Source organism: Petaurus breviceps, unplaced genomic scaffold (assembly GCF_028583685.1).
Source record: "Petaurus breviceps papuanus isolate PSGF00001 unplaced genomic scaffold, PetGlider_PUasm1.0 220, whole genome shotgun sequence".
In the NCBI taxonomy this organism is placed as follows: domain Eukaryota; kingdom Metazoa; phylum Chordata; class Mammalia; order Diprotodontia; family Petauridae; genus Petaurus; species Petaurus breviceps.
Window position 1 is genome coordinate 24,372,708 of NW_027185876.1, and position 12,219 is coordinate 24,384,926.

Genomic DNA, 12,219 nt, shown 5'->3' on the forward strand with positions numbered 1-12,219 from the left:
TAGATAGATAGATAGATAGATAGATAGATAGATAGATAGATAGATAGATAGATAGATAGATAGCATTATATACCACCTTAAGATCTTGCAAAGAGCTTGCTTTTTATCTCATTTTATCTTCATAATAATTCTTTAAGGTAAGAACTATCATTATCCCCCCTTTGCAAATGAGGGAACTTGGGCTAAGAAAAGGTATATAACAAGTACCCAGGGTCACAAGGCTATTAAGTGTCCAAGGCAAAATTTGAGCTCAGATCTTTCCAACTCTAAATCCAAAGCTATATCTATTGCACTAATCTAGCTACCTCTCAATTATAGTTTAGAAAGGACTTTAGCACCCATCTTATGAAATTGATACCATGCCTAAAAATGGAAAACTCATTCCTGAAATTGAATTAAAATCATTTTGCAAAGATTATTTAATAAATTGCTTGAATCAACATCAGTATCAAGATATACATTGGGGTAGTGGATAAACAGCTAGTCTTTAACATAGAAAGATCTGGATTAACGTCCTGTCATGGACACATATAAGCTATGTGACGATGAAGAGATCACTTAACCTCTCAGTGCCCCAGAGAATAAGACTAAATCAGTAACAGACAAATTATGGATCTGCATCTGTGGGGGAAGTTTCCACACTAGGCACTAGGCATTCTCTTTATTGATGAAGTTGCAAATGGAAACCAAAATGAATAAGAATAAAAACAGTAGTAGTAGTAGCAGTAGCAGCAGCAGCAGCAGCACGTCTATAATGCTTTAAGGTTTTTAAGGTGCTTTACAAATATCTCATTTTATCTTCATAGCAATCTTGGAAGGTTTTTTTTAATTTTACAGTTGAAGAAACTGAGGCATACAGAAGTTAAGACACCTGCCGAGGGTCACACAGCTAGTAAATGGAGGTCAGATTTGACTTCTGGTCCTCTTGATTCCAGAGTCAATTCTCTATCCACTGTGCCACCTACCTTAATTATCACCTTAATTATGTAATTACTTTAATCACTGTGACTAGCATAATATTTTAGAAGGATGAACAAAATCTTCTGAGTAGATCAACATAATCATTAATTATTGTTACTTCCTAGCATTATTTGAGACAGTATTTTATTACTTAGAACTTAAGTTATCACTGGACTTCATAAGGACCTACCACTTTATGTTCAAACCAGACTCTCTTAACTATTTCTGAGTAGTTTCCAACTCTGTCTATCCATGGGGTGAGATAGCATTTTTCCACCCAAAATATCATTATAATTTTCTTTTCTAGGAACATGTTCTTTGCCCTCTGTCAGTGATATGATGCATGACATTGATGAGAAAATGAGGCAAAATCTCAAATGGTAAGAATCCTTCTTTCCTTCCTTTCTTGTTGCAAGCATGCTTCTTGCAGATCAGGTAGTAAAAAATACTGATGTTAACATCCACCCCTAAGTAATACAGTTTGCTAATACCTTCATTTTAAAAAAGTTATTACAGTTTGTTTAGTTTTCAAAATCTATCCAAATGCGATGATTGCTGATTTCTACTTAATATTAGGACATTTCATTGAGACTATAAATACAAAAAAATACCAACAAAATGGAGCAGATCCAAAGGAGGGTGACCAAGATGATGAGAAGAATGGGGACTGTGGTTTCTATGGATTGATTGAGGGGATTGAGAACTTTTAATCTGTAGAACAGAATGCTCAAAAGGGGTATGATAGCTCTCTTTATGTATTTGAAGGAATATCATGTTGAAAAAGGATTACATTTGACTTAGCAAAGACAATAGAACCAGTAGCAATGGGAATAAGTTATAGAAGTAGATTTCAGCTGGAGATGAGGAAAATCCTCTTACAATTAGAGGTAATCAATCAGGTGCCTAGGAAGGTAATATGTTTCTCATTACTGAGTAACTTCAAGTAGAACTTGAATGACCACTTATCAGGAATATTGTATTGGGGTAGATGGTCTCTAAGGTTCCCTTCAACTCAAAGATTATATGGGATACTTCATCATTAAAACATGACAAACTGTTTCAAATGCATTTGTAGGAATTTAGTGAGAAATCTTTACCTACAATACACAAATTATGAAGAAAAATTTCAAAAGAAGATATTCTACTAAACCTCCTTTTATGAAACAAATATGCCAAGGAAGGATATAAAGAAAATTACAGACTATCACTAATGACAAATAGTGATGCAAACATTTTAAATAAAATCCTAAGAAAAAGATTACAGAAATGTGTACAAAAATAACTCACTATTACTAAGTTGGAGTTATACCAGGGACTTAGGGATTGCAAGTGTTGGTGTACTAAAACAACGGGGAGGACATCTTTAGGAACAGAAAGGAAATTTCAAAAGAGGTTGTATTATACAAAAAACTCTGCAATTTCTGACCATTTAAATCAATAGAAATCCCCCGAACTATATTGTGGTGATAGTAGAAAATATTTCTTCTTGGGAAAGTCTAGAATTTTTTAATCATGGCTCAAAAGATTTCACAATATAGCATCTATAACAAAGTTTATTTCATCATTAGGAATAGGCAACTGGGATGAAGAAAGGAGGTGCTGTCATTCACTGAGACTCAAGTAAAGGGAGGAAAATCAAAATACAAGCACCCATATGCACAGAGTAACAAGTGTTCATATTTTCCATTAAGGGGGGAAAAGACCTTGATGTTAAACCAGTCTTTTGTCATGGATGCTTATAAATCCACCTTAGAAATGTGGCCCATAGGGGGTGTCTAGGTGGTGCAGTGAATAGAGCATCGGCCCTGGAATCAGGAGGACCTGAGTTCAAATCCGGCCTCAGACACTTAACACAAAAACTAGCCGTGTGACCTGGGCAAGTCACTTAACCCCAATTGCCCTACCCCTCCCCCCAAAAAAGGAATGTGGTCTATATTCATGAGTGACTTGTGATTTAAACAGTAAGGCACTTTTACATCTCATTTCTTTGCTGAATCTAGACACTCATGGCAATGTCTCTCTCTCTCTCTCTCTCTCTCAAGGTTTGGCAACAGTCAGACAATACAGATAGATTATATCACCTACATGGATGAAATTGCCTCCTTCATTGGTGTCAAGCCCAGCATACTTTGGCTGTTCCTCACTGACCCCAAGCTGGCTGTGGAGGTTTACTTTGGTCCCTGCAGCCCATACCAGTTTCGACTGACAGGACCAGGAAAGTGGAAGGGAGCCAGAAATGCCATCCTGACCCAATGGGACCGGACTTTGAAACCCATGCAGACTCGGGTAGTAGGTCGTCCACAGAAACCTTACCCCCTCTTTGAATGGCTCAAACTACTTGCTATTCCTATTATGCTCATTGCTCTTTTTCTCGCTTTGAACTAATAATAAGTGTCTGGAGGATGTCTCATTCAGAATCTACTTCTGGGATCAGAGCACTGCTATTTTAAAAAGAAAGAGAATTTCATATTTTCTTTTTTGTTGTTCAGCATTCCACAAAAGTGCTAAATTGGCATAAATCAGCTCTCTTGGTAAAATGAAAGAAAATAAGCCATTCCCATATGTAAGTAAATACTCAGCAAATTAAAAGCAGTTGCCAGGAGTCTTCCTCCTCTATCAGGATTGTGTCTCAGACACCTCTGAGAGTTTTGAGTTAGAAATTTAAATCTCATCTAAACAACCTCAAGAGAAGGAGATTTGTCTCATTCACACCTGTTCTGAACTCAGAATCCCTTCTCTATCAGAACTTTTCACTATGGTGCAGGGTGATAATCATTTGAGTTAGTTCAGCTGAAAGCTGCAGAAAGATTGTAAGATGGAGCATTGTACAGAGAAGCATCCAAAATAATAAAGCTTAACTATACTGAAATGCATCCTTTTGCCTCTTGCTGATATGGACACAAAACCAATTCTGGTAACAATGATGGGATCCTTTTAATGTGGATAATTACAATCCATGTAACTCCACTCTCAAGGCTCCAATAAACTGGATATTGTCTCAACCCATGGACCTTTGCACACTATTCTTAAATGCTTGCTTGGGTTCATAATAAGGATCTTATGTCAGTCAACCTACTTCCTGGGATTCTTACAATGAAAGACTATGCTTGTCTAGAAATTAAAAGATAAAGAGCTCTGAAAAGAGCACGTTATAAATCGAAAAGTATTTAGCACATGTGCTTTAATCTATAGAATTCAAATATTTTTGACAATAACATTCTTCATTACGACAGTCAGCCATTCAGTGACATGGGGCAAATTCAGTTGTCAGCAGAGCAGAGCAATGGGGGAATGGAGGATCAGGGAATACTCATAGCTATTCATGAACACAGAAGTCAGGAAAGCTGAAGTTGTTGGAAAAGTCAGTGTGTTTGAAAGGGACCTGGCTTGGGGAGGGAAATTTATAGAGCTCCTACTATTGGTCCTCAAAACAACTCAATGAGGTAGGTGCTATTATAATCCTCATTTTATTATTGAGGAAACTAAGGTTAAGTGACTTACCTAGGGTGACACAACCAGTGAGAGTCTGAGGCTGGATTTGAACTCAAGACTTCCAGACTCCAGGCCTTGTGTTCTATCTACTGGGATACCAGCTGCCATTGAGAAGAGGGTAGAAAAGAAGACTAATCAAGGTATTATGGAAACCTGAAGATATCATCAATAAGAATCTGGACAGGATTGAGTAAACTTTACTATTAGCATTTATTAAGGGTTCAGTAAACTTTTTCCCTCAGTTCCCTTCTTTCCACAGTTTTATATATCTCCTTAAAGGCCTAGACATAAAATGACTCCTCCCTTCTCACCATTTTTATTGCTGTATCACATATTGCCTTAAATTAAAGTTAATTTCATAGCCACAGAAATAGGTTGTTAAGGGAAACTGTAGAGTTTCTTTCCCTGGAGATCTTTGAATCTAAGACCTTTCTGAATGGGACAGTTAGGAACAAAAATAAATTTAATTAATTCTAGAGGTTCCATGCAACACAAGAATTCTAAAAGTTTACATCAAATATCTTTTTTTATTTATCCCAAGACCTGTACTTGAATCATTGAACATAACAAAATCCTTCTTGTTGTGTTTGGTAGAAACTACTGGAGCATTTACTTGGTCAGCAAAGCTTTCAAGAGCCCAGAGCAACCTTCATACTCAAAAGGAACATCAATCTAGAACTTTTCTAGAGTGATCAGGAATGCAAAGCACTTTGCAAATTTCAAAAGATATATATGTGTATACTAGCTATTGAGGATGATGATGATGATGCCTGTATATATGTTGTTTAAGACTAGTCTAGCAGCTTTCGTTGTAGTGGCTAAGGATTGGAAATCAAAGGGATGTCTATTAATTGGGGAATGACTGAACAAGTTGTGGTATATGAATGTGATGAAATATTATTGGACTACAAGAAATAACAAATCAGATGGTTACATTGGATTGGGTATTTTTGGCCCAAGAGGGAAGAACCAAGTCTCAGCTCAAATTCCACCTTCTGAAGCAGCCATTTCCCAGTCCCTAAGTGCTAACGCTTTCCTTTCTGAAATGACCTTCCATCTACTCTGTATGAATTTGTATGTCAGACGTGCCAAAAATGTGGCCACATGTGGCCCACAACACTAAAGTATGGCAAAACCAGTTTTAAATGTAATTGGAAAATAATTAAATAAAAATACATCAAAACATAAATAATGCTCATTTATAGTTTTCTAAGTCAATATACAACCCACAGGGGTCAGTTATGAAGCCTTCATTTCTATTTGAGTTTTTTTTTTTACCACTGTTGTATGTAACTAATTCTTTACATGTCTCTTCCATTAGAATTTGAGGTCTAGGGACGGCTAGGTGGTGTAGTGAGTAAAGCCCTGGCCCTGGAGTCAGGAGGACCTGAGTTTAAATCTGGCCTCTGACACTTAACACTTACTAGCTGTGTGACCCTGGACAAGTCACTTAACTCCAATTGCTCTGCCCTCCCCCCTCCAAAAAAAAAACCGAGAATTTGAGTTCTACATAGCTAGGGACTGTTTTTTCTTTATCTCTCTAGTGATTTGTACAATGCCTGGCACATTTGAAGTTCTTAGTAAATGTTTTTTGATTGATTAATTGAATCATGATTAAGTTGCTAAGAGCCAAATTCACACTTGATATCTAGGAAACCTCAACAATTAGAGCTGCCTTAAAGTGGGATGAGCTGTCTTGAGGGGTGGTAGGTTACCCCTCATTGGATGGGGAGATTGAGTGATTACTTGTCATGTATTTTATACTAGAGATTCCTTTTAATAATGTATGATATTAACCCCGATTGTCTCAGAAAAGGAGGTGACAGCTGGATTGCACAGTGAAGCACAAGCCCTGGAGTCAGGAGGACCTCAGTTCAAATTTTGCCTCAGACAATTACTAGGTATGTGAGCTGGGGCAAGTCATTTAACCCCAATTGCCTCAAAAAAAAAGTCGATGAGACTAGGTGGCCTTCTAACCCTCAGGTTCTATGATTCTGAATTAAACAAGAAGTGAGTGGCTGGATCGTCACCTTTAATAAGTTCTACCATGTGATAAGTGACCCCACACTTCCCCAAATATCTGTGAGTACTCAGTAAATGGCAGCCTCTGCAAACTGTTTGAAGTCACCAAGGGAGAGTTTGCCACTGGAGTTTTATGTTCCTTATTATTCACATGACATTTTCAAATCAATATTTACTTCCCCAAACCTTGGCTTCTGTGCATAACTTGTAAACTAGATAAGTATTACATAATTATATCAGGCTAAACTTTATCAACCAAAAGTGGAGAGAGCCAAGAATGGAACTAAGCAGTTAACGACAGATTGAAAATTAACAAGATAAAACTTATCATTTAATACTCTGCAAGGAGAGGAACACTGCCCCAGCAGTAGCAGGTCCAAAGAGCAAGCCCAAAGAAATGGGCTACTCTCCAAATCAGGGAATTGAATGCTTAACCTAACCCTCTGGAACACTGACCCAGATTGGATCTCCTAGCTATTAAAAATCTTCAGAAAGAGTGATCATATTCTCACAGTTTCTACTACTAAATCAATGTTTTTCTTCATTTCTTTTTTCTATTTCATTTCTCTCTCTCTCTCTCTCTCTCTCTCTCTCTCTCTCTCTCTCTCCCCTTCTCTTTCCTCCACCCCTCTGCCTCTTCTCTTTTATTTGTCTCTCGCAAATAAGCCTATAGCATATGGTAAGAAATCATTTTTGAAAATACAGTGAAGACTTAGGAATAGAGGAGTGGATCAATGGAATAGATTAGGCACACGAGATTCAGAAGTCAACGACTACAGTAATGTATTGTTTGATAAACCCCCAGACCCTGGTTTTTGGGGATAAGAACTCACTATTTGACAAAAACTGCTGGGAAAACTGGAATATAGTATGGCAGAAACTGGGCATAGACCATTATCTAACACCATATACCAAAATCAAGTCTAAATGGGTGCATGATCTAGGTATAAAGGTTGATACTGTAAGCAGTCTGCTAAAACAAGGAATAGTTTACCTATCAGACTTGTGGAGAGGGAATGACTTTATGACGAAACAGGAATTAGAGAACATTATAAAATGTAAAATGGATAATTTTGACTACATGAAATTGAAAAGTTTCTGTACAAATAAAGCCAATGTAACCAAGATTAAGAGGGAGGTGGGAAATTGGGAAAGAATCTTTACAACCTATGTCTCTGACAAAGGACTCATCTCTAAAATATACAGAGAACTGAGTCAAATTTATAAGAATACAAGTCATTCCCCAATTGATAAATGGTCAAAGGATATAAACAGGCAGTTTTCAGAGAAAGAAATTAAAGCTATCTATAAGCACATGAAGAAATGCTCTAATTCACTATTGATTAGAGAAATGCAAATCAAAACAACTCTGAGGTACCACATCTCACCAGTCAGATTGGCTAAGATGACAAAACAGGAAAATGACAAATGCTGGAGAGGATGTGGGCAAACTGGAACACTAATGCATTGTTGGTGGAGCTGTGAACTGATCCAGCCTTTCTGGAGAGCAATCTGGAACTATGCCCAAAGGGCTATAAATACTTTCATACCCTTTGATCCAGCAATACCACTCCTAGGGTTATATCCCAAAGAGATCATAGAAATGGGAGAAAGACCCATATGTACAAAAATGTTTATAGCATCTCTTTTTGTCGTGGCAAAGAATTGGAAATTAAGGGGGTGTCCATCAATTGGGGAATGGCTGAACAAGTTGTGGTATATGCAAGTTATGGAATATTATTGCGCTATAAGAAACGGGGAGCAGGCGGTCTTCATATTTACCTGGAGAGGCTTAAAAGAACTGATGCTGAGTGAGAAGAGTAGAACCAGGAGGAATTTGTACACAATTACGGACACAATGTATGTGTGATGACCAACTTTGATAGACTGGACTCTTCTCAACAATGCAGGGATATAAGTCAATCCCAAAAGACGCATGATGGAGAGAAAAACGTGCATCCAGAGAAAGAACTAGAAAGAACTAAATTTATATCCAGGTGGAAGCAAAATACCTGATCTTTTTTGTTCTCTTATTTGATTTTATGTCCTCTATACCATTTTTCATCCCAGCTGGTACAATCCATCCTTATAACCTGACCATTGTATAATGTGAAAGTATCTACAGATCCTATACTTGATTATAAGACACCATGGGGGGGAGGGGGAGGGAGGGGGACAAAATGTGAAATTCAAGGTATTGTGGAATTGAATCCTGTAAATTAAAAGGAAACAAACAAATTAATAAATTAAAGAATTAAAAAAAAAAAAGAAAATACAGTGAAGAAAAAGACCTATTCAGACCTCATGGAGTTTATATTGCTCATCTGGACCCATCTTACCTTTGACATCTTTTGAAAAGTTGTCTTTACTGATTTTTTTATATCACATTAATTTTGGAATTCATCCTTCTTCTTTCCCCTACCCAGCAAGTCATCCCTTGTAATAAAAATTTTAAGAGACAGAAGAAAAGTAGGTAGGGAAAATTAGCCAACACATCAGCCATATCCAACAATATAAAGTTTATGTTTAGAAGTTGTTTGAGGAGGTTTCTTTCTTTCGGGAATGTATAAGACTATGACACTGTTTAACTAAGTTTATTCAACTTTTATGACATTAAAGGAAGTGTGGGACCATGGATCTATCTTCTCTTTAACTTTTATGACTTAAGAGAAATGTACAAGACAGCAATATGTAAATAATTATTTCTCTGTCATTCTGACAATTTTGTCAATAAGAAACTTTGTCAGAATGTTAATGGGGGCTCAGTTTCCTCTAAGGCTTGAATCTATACTTGCACATAAAATAATAAAACCTAAGTTTTGACCTCTATAACTTCTGTGTTGCGATAAATATGTTTTGAAAGCAATTACCTACTAACAAGCAAAATCTTTCACCTACAAATAAGGGATAAGGGAATAAGAGAGAAGGATGCATTTCTTCAAATTGCCTTGGACATATTTAGCCAGCACAATTATATAGACTTCAGATCTTGTTCATTTTTTTCAGTTTACATTGTTGTAGTGATCGGGTTAGAGAAAGTTTGGGGCAGATATATCCATGACACATCTTAACTGTGTGACCCTGGATAAGTTCCCTAATCTATTAGTGCTGCAATGATACTCTTTAAATTGCTGACCAGGTACTGATCTTCATTGGTAAAGAGTTACATACAGGGTGCTTTATACTGATGAAATAAAATTGTATGGATGGTTTTTCTGACTGTTCACATTCATTCTGTAACAACTCAGGTAAGTTTTATTATACTTCTCTGAATTCTTTATATTTATCATTTCTTTCTGGGCAGCAATATTTCATGACAGTCATGTACCACAATTAGTTTATCCATCCCCCTATTGATGGGAATCTATTTTGCCTCTGATCCCTCATTATCACAAATAGTGTTGCTATTAATATTTTGGTGTATATTGTACTGTTCTTTCTATTTTTTACCACCTTGGGCCATATATTTAAGCAGAGATCTCCAGGTCAAAATCTATGACATTTTAGTCACTTTCTTCACTTAATTCCAAATTGCTTTCCAGAATGATTAGACCAACTCACAATTCTACCAACAGTATATTAGTTTGTCTTTCTATAATCTCTCAAATATTAACCATTCCCATCTTTCGTCATCTTTGGCAATTTGTTGGGTATTAGGTGAAACCTCAAATTTATTTTGATTTTGATTTCCTTTATCATAAATGATTTGGAATAAACTTTATTTGATTGCTAATAATTTGCAATTGTTCTCTCTTTCCCTCCCTACCGCCCCTCCCTTCTTTCTCCCTCCCAAATATGCATTGGTAAAAATAAGCCTATGGCATATGGTAAGAAATCATTTTTTAAAATACTGTGAAGAATAAGACCTATTTAGACCTCATGGAATTTATATCATCAACCTGGATCCATCTTACCTTTGATGTCTTTAAAATTTTGTCTTTACTATTTTTTTCTTTTTAAAATAACATTAATTTTGAAATTCATCCTTCCTCCTTCCTCTACTCAGTAAGCCATTCCTTTTGTAACAAAGATTTTAAAAGAAAAGGAAGGCAACTTTTTTATTGGTTCTATCATTTTTTTATTTAGCATTTTACTTTTTCCCAGTTACATGTAAAAATAATTTTTAATATTTATTTTTAAAACTTTGAGTTCCAAATTCTCACCCTTCCTCCCTCCCCACCCCACCTCATTAACAAGGCAAGCAATTCAATATGGCTTATATATGTGTAGTCATGCAAAACATTTCCATAATGGTCACATTGTAAAAGAAAACAGACCAAAAAAAAAAACCACAAGAAAAATAAAGTAAAAAAGAGTTTGCTTAATCTATATTTAGACACCATCAGTTATTTCTCTGAGGTTGGATAAAGAAGGCAACTTTTGACAATTATTTGTTCATATCCTTTGACCACTTAGCAGTGGAGAAATGAATCTTGGTCTTCTTTGATTTGTGCTAATTGCCTATATATCTTGGATATCAGATTTTTAGTGATATTTGGTGCAAATTTCTTTTTTTTTCCAAATCCACCATTTGTCTTATTTTTGTTACATTGATTTTGTTCCTGGCAAACATTATCTTTAGTGATCTCTATCTCTGGTTTACTAAAGAATTCTCTCCCTAGTTAAAATTGTGAAAGGTATTTAGTCTCATTTATTTTATTGTTTCCATGATGTTTTCATGATGATATTCAGGTTGGTATTGAAACTTGAAGTGGGCAGTTACTTTGGGAAGAATCTGCCCCCTTGGGAAGAAAACACCAATTTTATTAGTATCCTGGAGGAAAAGTTCACTTGATCCTATGGGAATTAGAGCTCAATACATAACAAATTTCTGGGCTCATACTCAAAACCTTCTCAGAAAATCCAGAGTCACCCCTTTACCACCCAGCAGACTTTATTGGAGAATGATTAGTAAACTTTATTCCTTCAAAATGGTTCCCTTTATGGTCTCATTTTTATCTTCAGAAAAATCTGCATGAACTTTCTAGGAAAGTCTATATCCCCATTGTACAGGGTCTCCAAGAGGTTAAATAATCTTCCCAAGACTACACAACCAAGTTTATGGCTAAATGAAGACTAAAACCAAGGTCCCACAATTCTGGACAAGTGGTCTTCCTAGTCTTATAACAGATCATGAGACATGTTAAAATTGATGCTGTGATGACTGATATAGCTCATGAACTGAGAGAGAGTAGGAAGCGATCTCAGGCTATCTAGTCCAACCCTCCCCCCATTTTATAAATGAGGAAACTGAACCCCAAGAAGCTTAAGAATTTGTTCAAGGTCATGAGTTTGTTGTTGCTGTTGAGTCATTTCAGTTGCATCTGGCTGTTCATGACCCCTTTAAGGCTTTTTGACAGAGGTATTGGACTGCTTTACCATAACCTTCTCCAGACCATTTTATAGATGAAGAAACTGAAGCAAACAGGGTTAAGTGACTTGCCCAGGATCACATAGGAGTGTTTGAGGCTGAATTTGAACTCAGGTCTTCCTCACTCTAGGATGTACTACTTTGCTGCCCTGCAAAGTCATTTCATTAAAAGGCAGAATTTGAACCCAAGTCCACTGACTAAAAAGCCAATTGTTTTTCTCCACCATACTACACTCATCATAGGAACAACTTTAGGGAACAAGTTGTTCTCATCATATCAAATAGTCCAGTTAGTACCCTGGTTAATAATTATTCTTCAGTTCAAGTATCCTCATATGTCAAAAGAGGTGATGGTTATTCCTGTAATAAGGTAG

The 12,219-nt window shown here is 36.3% G+C and overlaps 1 protein-coding gene across 1 annotated transcript in view; it reads left to right on the forward strand.

Moving 5' to 3' along the window:
- The window catches only part of LOC138166267 (flavin-containing monooxygenase 3-like), a 22,521-nt gene extending 18,688 nt beyond the window's left edge, over positions 1–3,833 (forward strand). The window contains exons 9-10 of the mRNA XM_069094763.1: positions 1,268–1,340; positions 3,003–3,833. Coding sequence (XP_068950864.1) covers positions 1,268–1,340; positions 3,003–3,345 — 416 coding nt within the window. The 3' untranslated portion in view covers positions 3,346–3,833. The remainder of the gene's footprint in view (positions 1–1,267; positions 1,341–3,002) is intronic.
- The last annotated feature ends 8,386 nt before the right edge of the window (positions 3,834–12,219 follow it).